At 46.4% G+C, this 17,981-nt stretch overlaps 1 protein-coding gene across 1 annotated transcript in view; it reads left to right on the top strand.

The window, feature by feature from the left end:
- The first annotated feature begins 1,084 nt into the window (after nucleotides 1-1,084).
- The window catches only part of AMBRA1 (autophagy and beclin 1 regulator 1), a 136,154-nt gene continuing 119,257 nt past the window's right edge, over nucleotides 1,085-17,981 (top strand). The window contains 8 exon segments of the mRNA XM_056346179.1: nucleotides 1,085-1,321; nucleotides 11,934-12,189; nucleotides 12,431-12,489; nucleotides 13,226-13,409; nucleotides 14,076-14,248; nucleotides 15,032-15,098; nucleotides 15,675-17,018; nucleotides 17,020-17,135. Of these exon segments, the coding sequence (XP_056202154.1) occupies nucleotides 12,055-12,189; nucleotides 12,431-12,489; nucleotides 13,226-13,409; nucleotides 14,076-14,248; nucleotides 15,032-15,098; nucleotides 15,675-17,018; nucleotides 17,020-17,135 (2,078 nt within the window). The 5' untranslated portion in view covers nucleotides 1,085-1,321; nucleotides 11,934-12,054.

The raw sequence follows: 17,981 nt of genomic DNA, 5'->3' as shown, positions 1-17,981 counted from the left end.
TTTTCTGCTTTCTGGCTCCTCTGTACTTTCACCTCATCTTGCCAGCTACATCCCGGAGTACTTACAAAGTCTGCGTATTGTCAGAGCTTTGAAAAATAAGGTCTGCCCTGACCATACAACATCTGATAAATTTCAGTCATCTGTTGGAGGATGACAGTGACTGACTGTCCAAGGTATTGCAGTTTTCACTGCTTGACTAAATTCCTTGTAAAATCCCATCATCGGCCCTTTCTAGTTTTCCCTTAAAATACCAACCTCCTTGAAGACTGTCTGTGCTGCAGGCTGCCTTTGCTCCCTCCAATCCTGTGTATTGCAGTAAACCTCAAGCCCTAAACATCACCTGTCTGGGCCTTTTGACTTTTCCTTTGCTGATTTACTGGTGCAAAGTGCCCTGCCTTGCTTAGATTTTCCTCCCACATCCAAGATCACCTCCCTGGCGAGCTCTTACCTCTCCGATGCGGAGGGCAGCTCTGTGGGGCTTCTCCCTGTCGGGGGCCTGTCTTCAGGTGGGGCTGTGTACACGTTCTGTGGCTTCACTCTCTGTGAAGTTGGGAGATTAATATATAACAATAAATATTAATGCTGTCCTGTTGCAGAAAAAGGAATTTTTCCAGTTGTGTCTCATCTGATTGCCCTTCACTTTCTCTAAATGCGATTCACTCGGATCCCAACTCTTTTCTCGCCTGTTTTTAATTACATTTTTTCCCGCTCTGTATCAGCCTGAAGGGAAAGACAAAAGGGACAGACAGGAGGTGTGGAGGGCGGGCTGCAGGTGTGCTGTGAGCGGCACAGGCCCGGCAGGAGCGGGGTGCTGCCCCGGCGGCCTCCCCGCCCGGGGGCGAGGGCCAGGGCCAACCCCCCCGGTGCCAAGCCCAGCCGCAGCCCGGCCCGGCTCCGAAGGGTTTCGGGGGGCAGGCCGGCATGCCGTGATTCCTCCCGTGGCCGGGTGCCCGGCGCAGCGCGACCGCCGGCCTCCGCCCGCCACCGGCGCCAGCCTCGCATCCGCCCCCCGCCGCGCCTCCGCGCTCGACTGGTCTCGCCTGCTCTCTGTCGCCCCCAGGCGGCCGCGCGAAGAGCTGCGCCGCGGTGGACGACATCGTCGCTCGGCTGGCGAGGCCTGGCGGCGTTCTACCCTCGGCTGCTCGGGCCTTGGTACCGCTCTCGGCGCCGCTTTTCGGGCTCGGCTCGGCGCTCGGCTGGCTCGCCTGGCCGGAGCTCGGAGCGGCGGCGGCGACGACCGAGCAGCGGGGGCCGCTCCTTCCGGGCCCGACCCTGGCCCCGGCTCCGCTCCGCCCGTCCGGCCCCGGCCCTTCCGCACCAGGTAGGCTCTGGGCCTACGCGCCCGGCCCGGCTCCAGGCCCGGCCCAGCCGCCGCGCTCCGGGCGGGCGGGCGCGGCCGGACCCGCGGCGGCGCCCCGGAAGGTGTCGGGCACCTGCCCGTGCGGGGCCGCGGCGGGCGGAGGGGCCGGGGCCGGCTACTGGGGCCTTTGTTCGGCCGCTGCGGGCCCGCGGCCTGCGGCGGGGGGGGAGCGGGGAGGCCGCCGCGGGGACGGTTGGGCCCCGCTCCCCGCGCTGCCCCGGGCCGGCCGCAGGCGGGGGTGCAGCCCGCGACGGTGGAGCGGGGGGGTGGGGGGGGAGCTCTGAGGGGAGCTGCCCGCCTCAGCGCCCCGAAACCGGGGCTTACACCCGGGCCTGGGGCTCCCCTCGGCTCCCGCGGGCCGGTGCTGCCGTGCGCCCTCCGGCGCGGCCGGGCCGGGCCGCGTTCTGGGGCTGCTGCTCGGCGATAGTCGGTGCTGTCGCTGTTTCCCGGCTTCAGCCGAACAAAATGGGAACTGAGCGCTCCCTTCCCCAGCTCTCCTTCGGGTTTCCCCCGCGTCTGGCGGAACGCGCTTGTGCGCGTAGCGGTGCGCGCAGGATTATCCCCACTGCGAGCGCTCCCGGCCGGGCGCCGGGGGTGGGACCCCCGTGCCCGCCGCCGGTGTTCGTCCCGCGGGGCGTGGGTTTCTGGGGTGGTCCTGGAGTTTGTTGGGATTGCTGGTCGTGTCGGTGCTGTGGTTTCTGCTGCCTTGGGAAAATAATGTTTGCAACAGAACCCCTGCGCCTAACTGGTGTTCCATCTTCCAGAGGTGCTCTAGGTGGTTACCAATGATTTTTCCCGATATGCACTTTTACAGGATTATTCTGGTGTAGGAGACCGATGCAACGATAGCTGTTATTTAGGGGCAAGCTAGTCCTTGGAGAATCAGCTGTATGAATGTGTTCAGCAAGAGTGCTCGGTGCTGCTCTATTTTCTCCTCTCTATGAAATGTTCTTAGATCTTTATATAGAAAAACAATCTCTTTTTCTGTATTTGTCCTTGTTTACTGCTCCACCCAGTTTGGTGTCCTCTGCAAATGTCATCTGGCTTCTTCGCCTTTGCCACTCCCATCCTCTTTCAAATTGCTAATGGGAATGTTAAAATGGGACCTAGGAATGACCTGCCAGTAACGTAATGCTCACTGCCAATCCAGTACCGGACTGTTTAATTTTGTTGTTGGGTCAGTTTTCAGAATGTGGTACGAGGTTAAATCCGGGCAGATTTGAATGTCTTATGGGTGACGTAGGCAGCAGTACCTGAGATTCTCTGCTAAATTTAAAACGCTTGTTTGTGTTCTGGAAGGCTGCTGAAGTGCAGTTTATAACATTCGTAACTCTTCAGTGTAGCTTGCTTACTCATTCTGTACCTGGTTTTGCTGTAGATAACTATTTTTTATTTTTTTTTTCCAAATTGGTCCGTTTGTTTCAGCGGTTACAAATATCTTGTACTCATCTGTTGCTTTGCAGCAGCGTGGATGTTAATGAGTACAGCAGGCCATTAGCATTTAGGTTTTTTCTAATACTTGGCATGAAGAATATATTTCAATCCAAATATCTGGACTTGCCTTTTCAGATTTAGCTGCTGGGGAGTTGATGCTGAGTGTTTACTTTGCTGATGACTTCTTCTTAGTTTTCTTTCTTTTGCCCTTTTCTGAGTCATAACTGACCGTCTGGATTGTTGTTTGGTTGTTTTCTACTCTTCCATTTTCTGTGCAGCACTTCTAACTTTTACGCAGCTGTAACAACGAGTTGTAGAGAAGGCAGGTGATGATACAGTCTGCTGCTATTCCCTTGCCACAAATTAGGCATTTCAATACTTCCCCCTTTTTTTGTGTCATAATTTCTTATGGAACTTCTGGAAAGTAACTTTAGTATCTTTTATGCCATGGTTAGCAAGCCAACTGAATTCAAGGCTCTTACAAGTTATTGCTGATGTTAATACTTACTCGTGCTATTAATACCGATGGCATTAAGGCACCTTTCCCCCCACACACACTCTATTGAGTTTGTATTTTTGGACACCTGATACAGGGCATGCCTTGTGTGTTTCGGTGTTAGTAGCCTTGCGCTAACCTAGCAAGGACGGTGATAGACACAAAATATTAACGAGTTGAGGACAAAAAATTTGTGGTTTTCAAAAGTCAATAACAAGGTGATGTGCAGTGGAAGAGGATTAGTATTAGGGATATTTTGATGGAAAGTTGTTAAATGATAGTTGCTTAAAGAAAGACCCGTTGATTGGGTTGCTTAAAACAAGAGATCTTGTCTGCCTCTCAGGATTTAGGGTTGGTTGGTAAGAACTCTGACGAGGATTGTTGTCTAATAACTGCTGTCTCCAGTTTTTGTAAACTGTTTGAAGGCACGTGGGACAATGCGGTGCCAGGCCTGAGCGTGCTCCTAATCTGTGTTCGCCCAGCTCTGCTTTCAGTGCTCTGTGAGGTCTTTCGGGCTGTCCTGGCAGGGTGGTGGTTCCTGCTGCCCTCTTCCCGGCACGCAGCACGGATTCTCCACCTTGAGCAGCGCAGAATTGCTGAGAGGAGTCTCCAACCTGTTTTTTGGACATTTTCTCCTCTCGCTTTATATTTCTCCCACAGCCTCAGTCCAAGGCCGAGAAGGGAAAGGGCATCAAGAATTGGCTATGTTTCTTTGTCAGAGTCTAAATCTTCTTTGTCTCCCACCTCTTTAGTTCTGATATATCTGTGTGTGAAAACTTTGGCTTCTGCGTAGATCACTTCTGCTTTTTGGCTTGTTAGCTTATTTGATTATTTCCATGTGAGCAGGAAATTATATGAACTGCATTTTTTAAAATATGTTCTTGCTTCCAGTTGCTTTTTCTTTATTACTTGGATAAGGTGTACATGCCTTGAGCGCAGCCTTGAACACATAAACGACTTTGTCTTCATCTTGTGGATACCTGACGCTGTTTCTGCTGCCGTGTAGCGTTTGTGCTCCCAAATTTCTCGTGGGCGTATAATTTCACTAGGGGGCACTTGGCTGTGGCTCTCGAGCTGGAGGAACCTTGATGTGACTTCTAATGTAAATGCTGGCATTTTGAATTGAAAATGCCTTCACTTTCCTGCCTAAGTGAGAGTAATTCTCTTAAGAGGTTAATCTGAATTCGGTGTAGCTCTGTTTCTCTCTCTCGCTGCCCCTCATTTCCTACTGTGTATACAGTACTTGGCAAAAGATGCCATGCTCTGAGTAGAGAGCTGGGGAAACCAACTCTTCATCTTCTGGATCTCAGTTCAGCTGCTTGTCTTACGTTACACCTTTGTGAAATTATATTTATTCGCTTCCTGTCATCTGGATTGGAACGAATCTCTCTCTTCTCGAGAATTCATTAAGTTTATGTGGCAGTTGTAATAATAGTCATGAAAGTGCTCCATATTCTCCTTGGTAAGTGCAACTGTCAGAATCCAGACACAGCTGATCACTTAGTTTTATTTTTATTACTTCCCTTTTTACGTTTACTATTCATTTTCTGACCTTTAGGCGTTGATACCTGCACATTTCTCTTCCACTACTTCATCATTTTGCCATAAATAACTAGCAATTTAATGTACTTTTTTTGACTGAAAAATTCTCTTAAGAGTGTTATAGCTCATTTAATCCAGACTGGGAAGACAAATTATGATTCTAATGGCAGTCAGCTCCTTGTTGCAGTCGCATAGGATCTTAAAGTGGCAATGTACTATTGACTTCTTTGTAATGTAGTTGAATTTCCTGAGCTGTTTATAGTTCCGATTTGAAACATGACATTGAATTTTTTAATCATGAAGCACTAATGCAAGTTATTTTTCTTTAGGAATCCTATTCTGATTTATATGGAAGTGCTTAGAGTGTGGACGCAACTTAGAGCAGTGTATCTAGTGCATCTGTAGACGATGTGCTTTGGAATTACTTTCCACAGCTCTCTGGCCTTAATCAAGGGAAAACTTCAGCTTACGGAATAATACTTTGGGGAATATCTTTATAACTTTGAAGTCTAAAGCCAGGGCTATGTGATGAAAGCGCCTTCATGGTATTAGTTTTGGACTCTTGCACAGTTGCATCATAAACTTACTTTCTCTCCTCCTGAAGCTTTTTTTTAGTGGGTGTTTTTTCCATATGTAGGGGCACGTAGTTGAAGGGTGTGCTCTAATTTCAGGAATCTACATGATTCTAGTGTCTTAAATTAAGTTACTTTTGCTTTTTTAAAACCATAATCAAGGATACAGAAGTAGAAGCAGAGTGAAAGAATGGATTCTGGTTTTGCATTTTTTGTTGTTTTGATTAATCACGCTTAAGATAATCATTTGTTACACCTCTGTGAACTTTTTACTTTGTGGGTTAGCCTTGTTCAAAGATTCCAGTGCTTTATTTCCAATTTTCTGTTCATTTAGATATCGCTGCAAGATAACTTAGTTGTGTCTGCAAAATGTTTTCTGGGTTGTTTGTTTTTAACCCAAGAAGGGCTAGAACCTCTGAGAACAGCTGATGTAGAAGTACCACAAATTTGAGAAGACAAATCATGTTGTTTGAGGAAAATTAATACTCATCAGGTACATTGTCAGACATGCGTGTGGCCTGGTGGCTTAACACTGAACGTAGCCTGGTTCTTCCAACGCTTGTTTTAAGCTTTGATCTGCGGAACTAATCTGGATATGAGTCATGTCACTCGTTTTTTACTGATTTTGTTGTTGTTATAGCATTATTCAAATTCCAGTGCTACGTAGTTCAGTTGCTTACTGAACTAGGGCTCTTTGCGTTGTCTTGCTTGGTTAGCTGAGTTGATGCAGTGCAAAGAGGGCAAATCAGCATTTTTGTTTTGGTTTTGCATAAACTTTTTTATTTTGATCTGTCTTTCAAGTAGAGACATGAAAAAGGTTAGTGGGAATGGCACAACACTTGGTATAAATTGCATCAATATTTTTAATGAAATTGTTAGTAGAATTCAGGTCTTCTATCTGGGATAGTGTTTCTGGGGCTTCTTATGTGGCATGGTTCCATGCAACTTAGGAAGATGTTAGCATTGTAATCTCTGTGTTGCAGAGTGGGGGGGAAAACTTGGAGTGTAAACAAGGAAGGGAACTAGAAAGTTCCTGGAGCTATGAGACTGCTCACATATATTGCAAATGATGTTTTAGGCATGTGGGTTGTCCTTAGAAATCTCCTGTCCGTGGGTCTCAGAACCAGGTTTTATTGCTGTATCAGTGAAGCTGCTGTCCCAGAAGGAGGGCCTGTGTAGTCTGCAGTCACTGGCAAGATGACCGCTTGGCTGTCTTCAACATGCACAATCTTTTCTTTGCTCTTTGGAGCTTCTGAAAGACACAGGCATCTTGATAAAGCAGTTTGCCTCAAAACTGAACTATGTAAAACACAAGGGAAACTTATTTGTTGTAGAAAATACTTTGAGGAAATAGCATGTCTTGTGACTACAGCCTGGGTGAGGATCGCTGGTGGTGGATTCAGGTGAAGCATTTGGCTGTACTGCTGCTACGCTCTCTTCACACCTGTCTGACGATCTTCTGATCGTTCCTGGAGAACCCACCCACATGTACAATAGTGGGAATGCTAAAATTATTGCTAATATTTATGAAATGACTCAAGCATATTAAATACAATACGAAATGCTCTTGAACTGTTTAACATTTTGCTGATACTCAAAGCCTGAGAAACTGCAGTTTAATTTGGAGTAAATGAAACGGCATGCTTTGTTGTTAGTGCTGGACACTTCGCTTGAGAACAGGCATTTTGAAAACAGAAGTTTCTGACTTACACAGTAGGTAGGCCCACGGCCGGAGCTGGGATAGTTCAGAGTACTAATAATCTGTTTCTTGCCTTTTCTAGAGACAAGTTTGCTTGTGGTTTTGCAGGTCAGTGGCGTGCCTCATTGTTCACAGCAGTTTTGTTTTTGTTTTGTTGGGTTGTGGTTTTTTCCCCGTCTGTGTTCTTTTAATACAAAGTATACAGCCTGCACTGGTCCATAACCTGTGTGGATTATATCCATTTTACAGTCAACGCATTTGGGAAGTCTTAAAACTTGATGAAGGGACTTTGAGACAGAAACCACCAGCGCATGCTTTTCTCCCCTTTGGTCTTTTCTAGGGCAGCTTATACATGCATCCTCTCTGTGGATCCCAGATTGCAAAGCCAGAGACAGCTTTTATATTTCACTTCATGTTGCCTCTTTCTTCATCAGTCACTTGAGACCTCTTTGGGCAGAAAATTGTCTGAAATCGTTGGGACATTTGTGTCTCTTGGATAGAACTTCTGTTATAAATAGCATTTACTGATGGTAGCTTTTTTTCTTTTCAAACACTGGTAGAGCTGTTTACTCTGTTTCTGTACACGCACATCAGGAAAGGCTTTTAGTCTTGGACTCAGCATGCAGCCAAGAAGTTCTTTGGAGTGGTAATAGATTTGTAGTCTGAGAGCTGAAGGCCACATGAAATAGCTTCTTTTCCCAATCAAGAATTGAATAACAGGAGGTAGTACTTTCGATACTATTCTTTGTATCAAAGCCAGCTGTGCTCCCAGAATGGTGGTACCGCATCTCCACAAAATTAATAGCACCAAAGATGTTGGGGGAGGCAGGGCATGTTAAGAGATGGGACCACCATCTCTGTAAAGTGGTAGAGGTTCTAACTGGATTGGTAAACCACTGCATGATGCATAAAATATCTTGATATCCTTTCTGTATGGCGATTTGAATGTGCTTTTTATTCCTCTTCTCTCCCTATCTTTTCGTCAGTGTTTTCATGGAGTCCTGCACCACTATGAAGTATTAGCAGTTTGCTGCTTCACTTCAGTTTTCTAGAGGTTCAGCATCTGTAACAGTGACAATTACAAGTGAGCTTGTATTGCTTTGAGGCTGGGAGTTCTTAAGGCTTCTTCGAGGGGAGCTGGCACAGAGCAAGTAGAAGGCTTGAGGCTGGGCTGTGTAATGCTCTTTCCAAAACTGTAAACAGCCCAGCATGCTGTCCTGAAGTGCCCTGAAGGGAGAAAACTGTTGAGGAAAGCTGCCAATTATAGAAAAATTTATGACTCTCCCCTTTCAGAATTTCTGTGGTGCCCTGGACCACATCCAGGGCATCAGCTAATCTTCCAGTTGTTGGACTCCGCTTTTGGCCTTCCTAATTAAAAAAAAAAAAAAAAAAAAAAAAAAGAACCAGCCCCATCCCAGCCCCCCAACAAGAAGAGAACAGAAAAATACCAAACCCTGAGCAGTTCCTTGTTTTGGTGGTCAGCTGTTTATCAGTTGTGATAGCACGGGTATTTGTAATAGAAGCTGTTACTGAATCAGTCCACCTCTTGCCTGGACAGGTTTGATCCAGTGAGCTGCAAGTTTTCTTTATGCTGAGGCCTGAGAAGTATTTTCAAAGCCACTGCATTTCATTTGAACTGTGTTAGTCAGGTGGTTACCAAGCAGCTATAAATGTGGTTGGTACTGCCGTGGTTTATCTGCTAATGTTATTTAATAACATGCTGTCGTTGTTCAGTTGCTTATATTTGAGCAAAGTGTTTGGTGTTGGTGGGTAGCTTTACTAGATTACAGAAGGAACTGGCTCCTTAAAACAAGCTCCACACCCCACCCCCCCCAAAAAAAACAAACTCAAACCAAAAAACAACCAAAAAAACCCCCAGCAACAAAACAAACCAACCAACACTCCCCCAAAAAACCAACAAACCCAGCAAAAGAAAACACCACCCAAACCAATCCTGAAGGTATGATCCAATGATAAGGTTAAAGGCTTCCTGCAAAAGCGAGCAAAAGGTAATGCCTGTGTCTGCACTGCATCTCTTTCTCCATTTGAAAGCTCTAATTTTTTTTGCCCGTCTGACGTGTTGCTGAACGTGTCACCAGCTAGGGGAGAGCAGTTACTGCATTCAGGCTAATTCACAAAAAGGAGTAAGCTTTCCCCTTAGGATGCATAGATATGGCTTGGCCCCCAGAGTGATCCAGGGTAGCGCTGGGGTGCCAGCCCCACTCAAGGAGGATACATTCAGTGTTCTCTAAAAAGATCCTAGCTTTAAAACTGTTGAGCAGGTTAGCCAGGGTGCTGTGTAGGCATTGGAGCCCTGAGTTTCTTTTGTTTTCTTTTCAAAGGGGATAAAGAGGTGAGTCAGAGGAAGCTGGAAAAATGAGGGACGGTCCCGGAGGGAAAAACATCAAGTTCAAACATGCTCGCTCAGGAGGTTCACACGTGAAGTGTTTGCTGTAGCCAGATTAGTTCAAGAAATTAGTATACATCCGCAAAGATTTAGATAAGCTGTTTCAAGGTAGGTACTTGATTTTATGTGGTGAAGATGACTTGGTCTTTCAATAAGGTGAATATGAGAGGTTCGCTGACTGCAGTTGTAGTTGTTATCTGTTTCTTCGTTTTACAATAAGCAGACTTGCCTGTGTCATAAATAAACATAAAGATATTTGCTGAACTTCTTGATTTCCTTGTTGCTATTGTACTTCAGGGAACATTAATGCTGATAGGACTGAAATGTTGCCAAGTTGTCAGAGCTTGTTCTTTCTCATGAGTAACTGGGTTATCCTGCTTGTAAATTATCAGGAACTCGTTAAATTGGTTGTCCTTCACAGTTATCAAAAGGCTATTCCAAAGCTTAATGTTTGACATCTCCTCACACTTCCAGCTTATTCTGTCAGCAAGCCTGGTCTTCCGTTTGTCTGGTTTATATGTTTATTCTGGCGTTGTTGTCATCCTTACTTCTTGAATGCACCCATATAGAATATTCAGCTACTGTTTGCTTCATTTTACTAAATGAAACTACACTTACCGTTTCCTCCTGTAAAATAGGCTTTTTATTGCCTGTATCACTCTAAGCTGTCCTTCCCCTCCACTCTGTTTAACATCTGAATCCAGTCATTCTGAACATGGGTGTCTGGGGCTGTTTGCAGAATCCAGATGAGGATTTATTTGCGTTTAGTGATTCCTGTCTTACACTGCTTTTGGCTGTATCTACTCCAGCTATCCTTGTTCTAGCTTTTTTGGGTGTAGACTTTTTTAATCTGTACAGTTGCTCTTAAGAATCCACTTGTAGCTGACATGTTTAGGTTTTGTGTTGCTTTTCAGTAAGGCTTTTATTTTGTAGAGTAATTCCTACTTAATGTTTGGCTGACTTTCACAGATTCTCGAAAGAAGGCTTATTTTACACTGCAGAGTTCAGCTTCTCTAAAATAGATGATCCCCATGCTGTTCAGATTAAGCATCAGGGAATTTCCAGCTTGCTTGTATTTCTTTGTGGTGAATTTCTTTTCTAGGAAGATGGATGCCTCTACTTGTTCATCACTTGAAGTACCCTTTACTGTACTTTCCCAAATGAAAACGGGTGTGCTTTATTAGAACTCATTTTCCTGGCTTATCTCTGTAGGCAGCTCCTCCCTGTAAGCAGCAGCTGTCTTAAATCATCTGCTCAGAAAGTTTTTTTGGGGGGGAAGAGCAGAGGGAAAGAAAGATCTGCTGATGACTGTTCTGAGTTCCATCATTTCACAATTCATCTCTTCTTGTGTAGGTGAACCTTCTTTCCCCTGTATGTGTGTGTTGCTTTTGTAAGTTGCCACTTCCTCCTCTATTGGATATTGATGGTTTTGTTCAGTGTAACGAACTGAGGAGGATTTCTTTTTAGATCTTTATGTTCTAAAGAGATGACAGAGTAGTAAGGGCACTCTGCTGGGATCAGAAGGTAATGGCGTTGTACCAACGTGTCTTCACTCATGTGTTCTAAGAAACTTCCTATTTCTGGAGAGCTTTTGGTGGCAAACTCTGGTGTATGAGACCATTCAAAACCTGTGTAACTTGGTTGCTGTTAGGGTCGCTATATTTAGTTCTTTTAAAGAATTAACTTTTTTTCCCTAGAAAATGGGTATTAATGCTTTCCTTAGCAGCTCAGAGTGTACTAAAAACATTAACATTTGGCATTGTGCTTTACTTGGATGAACTGTTGTTCTAAGAGCGCTGTAGATGGAAAGATAATGTGCAGACAGGCAAAGTGAATCATGTTGATGGAGTTGGCCAAGATGGCACTGCAGTGTAAGGTTTTGGTGTGATACATGGTTGGTTTTGTACACTGTAAGCTATTGTGATGGAATTGGAAGTAATTTGGACTTGAGGTCTATGATAATAATTACTATTACTGAAATTTGAATAGTTTCCCGGAGACTGTCATATTGTCAATTTTTTTATCACCCTTGTCAGCCAGGACCTAAATCTTCAAGGTGTAAAGATTGTCTCTTCATATTTTCCTTTTTAATTTTTATATATATGTGTCGTCTTTTTTTCTTACAGAGTAAGAGGTAGAGGGAAGGGAAAGAGTTTCAGGGCAAATTTTCTATTCTCTTTTAAGTGTGGCATGCCTAGGGCATGTGTACAGGGAAAGGGTTGGATGCTTTTAAAAGCCTTTCAAAGTAATCTTTGGCTGCAGAAATGTCAAAATTAGGCCTTGATAATGGAAGAAAGTAGCGAAGTCTGCAGGAGAGGATAGATTTGTATTTTAAATCTAGTCTTTTGGGATTTAAAGCTTTTCATCTAGGTGATCAAGGTAAAAGCTGCTTTCCTTACCATTCTCTTTTCTTCTCTTTCTAGGTTTCCATGAAGATAAACAATTGAAATGTGGATAGCCTGTTTGTAGCTTCGTGGTGGTTCTCATCTGGAACCTGCTGGTGTCTTCTCCCAGTAGCTGGTGTAACGTTGGCCACTGAGAGCCATGAAGGTTATACCGGAGAAGAACGCTGTCCGCATCCTGTGGGGTAGGGAACGGGGTACCCAAGCCTTGGGTGCTCAGCGGCTCCTGCAGGAGTTGGTGGAGGATAAAACTCGATGGATGAAATGGGAGGGCAAGGTAAGGTTGTGGGATAGAGGTGCATTGCTCGACCTTGGAGTGGGGGGAGGCAGGGATTTGAAATAAATTGTCTCGTGATTGTACATTTGATGTGTTGATATGCTCTCTGGCTCTGTTCAGTTCCTGCAGTGATGTGATACTAGATATGTTCCTGCAGCGGGTTCCCCTTGTCTGTGTGGCTTACAGTTAAAGTATGATCATATGACACTTGCAACACTTCCTGCTTTGTTGGCTTTTTCAGAAAGTTGAGTTACCAGACAGTCCACGCTCCACCTTCTTGCTGGCGTTTAGTCCAGACAGGTAATTAACTCCTAGTTCGTTCCCTGTTTCAGCAGTCTCCTTACACTTACAAAAGTGATGGAGGCTTGTGCCCATTGAGTTGTCCAGTCCTGAATAGCCAAGTGAAACTTCTGGTTCCTGACATGCATGGACGGAACGTGTGCACCTTCCTAATCTCACAGCTTCGAGCATAGTTGGTGTTTAATTTCTGAGGTACCCAAGCGATGCATAGTTCGAAGGAAAAAGGATCTGTGCCGCCACCGTGGGATTTCATAAGAAACTTGAGGGAGTAAAGGGTGTTTTAGCACAACGTGCGGAGTGATGTGGCACGCCCACTGGGATATCTAGGACTAAAGAACAGAGCAGAACGATGTGTGTATTGGAAACAGAAATGGAGGTGGGATCTCTCCTAGTGTCACTTGATTTGGCAGTGGTTGAGATGGTGTGGAGAATTGGGAATATTGAATTGCCCCAAACTGTCACTCAGGAGTTCCTTCTGAGCTGCACGTTCATTCTGACTTTCAAGGTCAAGTTTGTGCTTGCAGATCGGATGAGCTCATGTTTGCATGGACCCTGAAATCTGGCTACAGGAAGCTTTGTGGCCACTGGTGAAACAGTAGCCTCTTACCCTTTGAGCTCTGTGTGGGAGAGCTGCTGGGTTAGGTGTGAACAGACCCCGTTGAGATGAAACCAACCACGGTCTGGTTTTGCTGTACTCTTCTCATGCTAATGTTTGTCCTACCTTCTGCATTCCCAGGACCCTGATGGCTTCCACACATGTGAATCACAACATCTACATCACAGAGGTGAAAACGGGCAAGTGTGTTCATTCCTTGGTTGGACATCGCCGCACTCCCTGGTGTGTCACCTTCCATCCCACCATCCCGGGCCTCATTGCTTCAGGATGCCTAGATGGGGAGGTTAGAATTTGGGATTTACATGTAAGTCTTCCCTGAAATGTACGTGCTTTTGGTATTTGGTGGGTGGTGACTTTTTTTTGGTCTGAATTGGTTTCCCAAATGTTGCCTGGCAAGAGAGCTGTTTGGAAGCTTTGCTGGGACCTGTCTCTAAAAACGTAGAACAGATCATAGCCATCCTCTTCTGTCTAGAGAGGAGGTGACAGATTTCTCGTCCAATCCCACCAGGTAGGTCACGCTGCTTAGCTGTGCCTGTTTATTTGATTAGAGTGGCACAGATAGTGCTGGAGAACTTTGTGCAAGGTGTCTGTTTAGCTTATGTAAAAGACGTGCCATTTTCCATTCCACTGAGCACATCTGAACTCTTTATTAGAGAAGCTGCTGCTCTGCCAGCTCTGCTATTGGCACAGAGGCAAAACACAGCATACTTACCTGGTCACTTTGAAACGCAGCATTTTTACAGGCTGCTTGAGACACACTTGCCTACAACAATATGTCTGTGGTTATTGCTGCAAATAGTGTTCTGTTCTAGATATGACACGTGACCTTGTATGAGCGCAGCTGTTGTTGCCAAGAATGCATGTCGCTTCCATGCTCTAGGCAGAGTCTCGGAGAGATGGCACGTACATGGAAACCTAATGATCTCAAACTTTATGATAAACTGCTTGTGATTCTTGACTCCTCACTCAGGGTGGAAGTGAGAGCTGGTTCACAGATAGCAACAATGCCATCGCATCACTTGCTTTTCATCCTACGGCTCAGCTCTTGCTGATTGCAACTGCAAATGAGATACATTTCTGGGACTGGAGTCGTCGGGAGCCTTTTGCAGTGGTGAAAACAGCTAGTGAAATGGAACGGGTCAGGTGAGTTCCTGTTTCTGGGGGAAGAGAACGCTTGTATGTGAAAAACGGTCACATTTGGGGAATGTGGCAGGGTCCTCTGGGATGCTGCACCCTCCGCACTTGAGGCAGTGGAGAGAAGTGTTGCTTGCAGCTCCTTGACTCGGCTGGTAGAGAAACAGTTTTGTGGGTGGGAAGGAAGGCATTTGGACATAATAGATTAGCTTGGTGGTTCATATTTGTAATCGAACCTGTGCCCGATAAATGCCCAGAATCTGCTTCGTGTTAATTTGTAAGCTTAGTAATTAAACTTGTTAGCCATAAGGATGAGAGAACGCAGAAGCTGCTGGAAGAGAATGCTGAGCTATTACTTTGGTGCAGTTATGGAGAAAACTGGAAACTTGATGCCTACTTTTGAGCAATTTAAAATAAGACAATGATGTAACATTCAAGGCAAGTTAATCTCTCCCTTTGCACCAAGTTCCCGTTGGTTATGTATATGTACATATTCCTTAAAATTTCATGGCTATTTCAATTGATACAGCAGTACTTGTTTCTAGCTTTTAACTTCTGTATAGTATTGCTGCGGACTATAAAATAGCTACAGCCTTTGCCTGGATAAGTATGTTTTCTTCTTCTTAATGCATAAACTTTTTTACATGCTTCAGAAGATGATGATGGTAACACAATATTGTTCTCACTGCAAATATTTCACGTGGGGTTTTCTTTCCCAATGTGTCCAGCTTCCTGTGTGTCAGTGTGGAATGTGAGCTGATGATTGATACTCTGGCTCTGCTTTTGTCTTAGGCTGGTACGGTTTGATCCCTTGGGACACTACTTGCTCACAGCAATTGTTAACCCTTCTAACCAGCAGGTAAGGGAAACATCAGTACCTGTATATATAGCCTGGCTAATTACAAGGCACTATAATCATTAAATCTGGTCTGTTCCTAAGCAGCCTCGTGCTTTTCTGAAAACCTGAAGTCCTTCTAAGCCGAGTTCTGTCTTACCTCTGTTGGTCACTTGAATGCTCTCGTGTTATATGCAGGGCTGTTAAAAAGCTCTCTGAAGCATGTGGGTTTTTTGCCCTTGCTGTCTCATTAGTGGTGGGACAGATGTCCCCATGGCCTTGCTTTTTCTGTTCGGTTGTGACATTCTGCTGGATTTGAAGCTATGGGAGGTATTAACAATGCTCCCCACAGCTGCTGACGCTTCTGTTCATATGAACAGTGTATTGTCAAAGCTCACTAGGCTGTAGGCAGAGGGTGTCTGCATCCATGAAATGAACTTTGAAATAGTCTCAGCTGGTTCCCTGCAAGTCGAGGCCCCTAGGAAGGGACTCTACCGCATCCTTTCATCTGTCTGGGGTGGTAGCTGGCTTTCTGCTGGTCTTTTGGAGGTACGGGATTTTGCTGTGAGGTGATTGAACTTTGATCGCTTCCTTCTGCAGAGCGATGAGGAAGTGGAAATCTCCGTGGACAGCACAGAGATGCCACATTATCGCCAGCGTGCTATCCTTCCGTCTCAGCCTGTGAGGCGCACACCCCTTCTCCACAACTTCCTGCATATGTTGTCCTCCCGCTCCTCTGGCATACAGGTGGGAGAGCAAAACAGTGTTCAAGACTCTGCTACCCCATCCCCTCCACCGCCTCCACCACCACCACCTCTGCCTCCAGCCAGTGAGAACACAAGGGCATCTGTCTATAACAGGCTCCGGGAGCGTGTCAGCTATCCCACAGCAGAGTGCTGCCAGCACCTGGGGATGTTGTGCCTTTGCAGCCGATGCTCTAGTGCAAGACTTCCTTCTTCTCTCTTCCCACACCAGGAAAATGCACCCTCCACGTCTTCTGGGGCCACTGGCACTTCCTTCTCCTCTGTGCAAACAGAGCCTTATCAACCCCCAGAGCAGGCATCCGTAGCGCAGGAGGAGCAGGGGATACTTAACAGGCCCTCTGCTTTCAGCACAGTTCAGAGCAGCACTGCTGGCAACACCCTGCGCAACCTTAGCCTGGGCCCCACGCGGCGGTCCCTCAGCGGGCCCTTGGCAGGCCACCAGTCCCGGTACCAACAGTCTGCGAGAGAGATGGCTTCGGGCTTAGGTGGGTCTGACTGGTCCAGGACAGTGCTGAACATGAGCTCTCGGTCAGAACTGGAAGCCATGCCCCCCCCTAGGACCAGTGCCTCCTCCGTCAGCTTGCTGTCCGTGCTGAGACAGCAGGAGGGAGGTTCCCAGGCATCGGTCTATACCTCTGCAACAGAAGGGAGGGGCTTTCTGGCCCCGGGGGCTGAGGTGGACAGTGGTAGTAGCGCTGGCCCGAGCAATGCGGCCAGCATCCGTAATGAGCTCCAGTGTGATCTGAGGCGATTCTTCCTGGAATATGACCGGCTTCAGGAGTTAGATCAGGGGATTGGTGGGGAGCCCAGCCAGGCGCAACAGGCTCAAGAAATGCTCAACAACAACATTGAGCCTGATCGGCCGGGTCCCTCCCATCAGCAGACTCCACACAGCAGTGAAAACAATTCCAATTTGTCCCGGGGTCACCTGAACCGCTGTCGCGCTTGTCATAACCTGCTGACCTTTAACAATGACACGCTGCGCTGGGAGAGAAGCACGCCTAGCTACACACCAGGGCAGGTCCAAAGCACGTTTGAGGGTGTGCCTCCAAATACCAGCCAGGTGCAGCCTGCAGAGAGAACCGAGGGCAGAGCTCCTGCCTCTAGCAGGCTGCAGCTGGGCAGCTCTTCCACCCCGCAGGAGGAGAGGACCGTGGGAGTGGTCTTTAACCAGGAGACGGGGGCACTGGGAAAGAGTTTACAGCCAGTCGGCTTCAAGCAGACCTGGGAATGTATCACAGGAGGCCTTAAACCAGGAAATGCCTGAGGAAAGCTCAGAGGAGGATTCACTCAGGAGGTAAGATATATGCTTGGCCTTCCTCCTCTATTTTTTTCTTAAACCTTTCCCATCTAGTCTGAGTTTTCCAGTATTTTCAGAGTTGAAAACCTTTTATCAGCTGTTTATGTAGATGAAAATGGAGACCTTGCATTTATGTCCTTTCTAGCTGCTGTTGTCGCGCTGCAGATAGGTTGTGAAGGCTGTAAGGACAGAGACCAGACCTCTCAATGGGAAAGGAGGATGACAGTAGAGAGAGGGAAAAGGATGGGTTCTAGCAGCAGATCTCTGAGGTGAACTGTGCTCCTGGTGTTTACCAGACGCTGCAGAAGGGCAGGAACACAGGATGGGCTATGCTGTCCTTTGGGCCCCCATACCACACACGTGTTGCACACAGAGAATCTGCCCAGGCTAGCGTGGAAAGTTGGCCAGGAGCAGCGAGAATTGCTTTCCCGAGTGCTGTGTCTTGTTGAAGCTGTAGTTGTTAAGCTGGAAGAGTTAACAGCCATTTCCTTGGTGTTGCTATAGAGGGCAAAAAACAGAGCTTACTGTCAGCGGTTTGGGCATATAACGTAGCTGTGAGTGTGTGGTCAAACCCATGCGGTTTGTTTGCCGCCTTTTGTAAAAGAGGTATATTTTGAAAGCAGATGCTATTGACCTGAGTCTAGGGGTGAGCTTGTTGGGGGCAAGCTGATCACTGAAAATTTTAGGCTCTGCTGTACGTCTTGGTCTTAAGGGTTTGGGGGTTTTTTGTATACTTAGATCTATTACAAGAAACAGAATGAGCCAAACCGAACTGGCACCACAAAGGACCTGTGCTTTGTGCAAAAGTGTCCCTGCTGGCTTGTATGGATGGTTCAGCTACAT

Source organism: Falco biarmicus, chromosome 7, assembly GCF_023638135.1.
Source record: "Falco biarmicus isolate bFalBia1 chromosome 7, bFalBia1.pri, whole genome shotgun sequence".
In the NCBI taxonomy this organism is placed as follows: domain Eukaryota; kingdom Metazoa; phylum Chordata; class Aves; order Falconiformes; family Falconidae; genus Falco; species Falco biarmicus.
The sequence above is the reverse complement of the archived record's forward strand: the minus strand, read 5'-3'. Positions and strand labels throughout refer to the sequence as shown.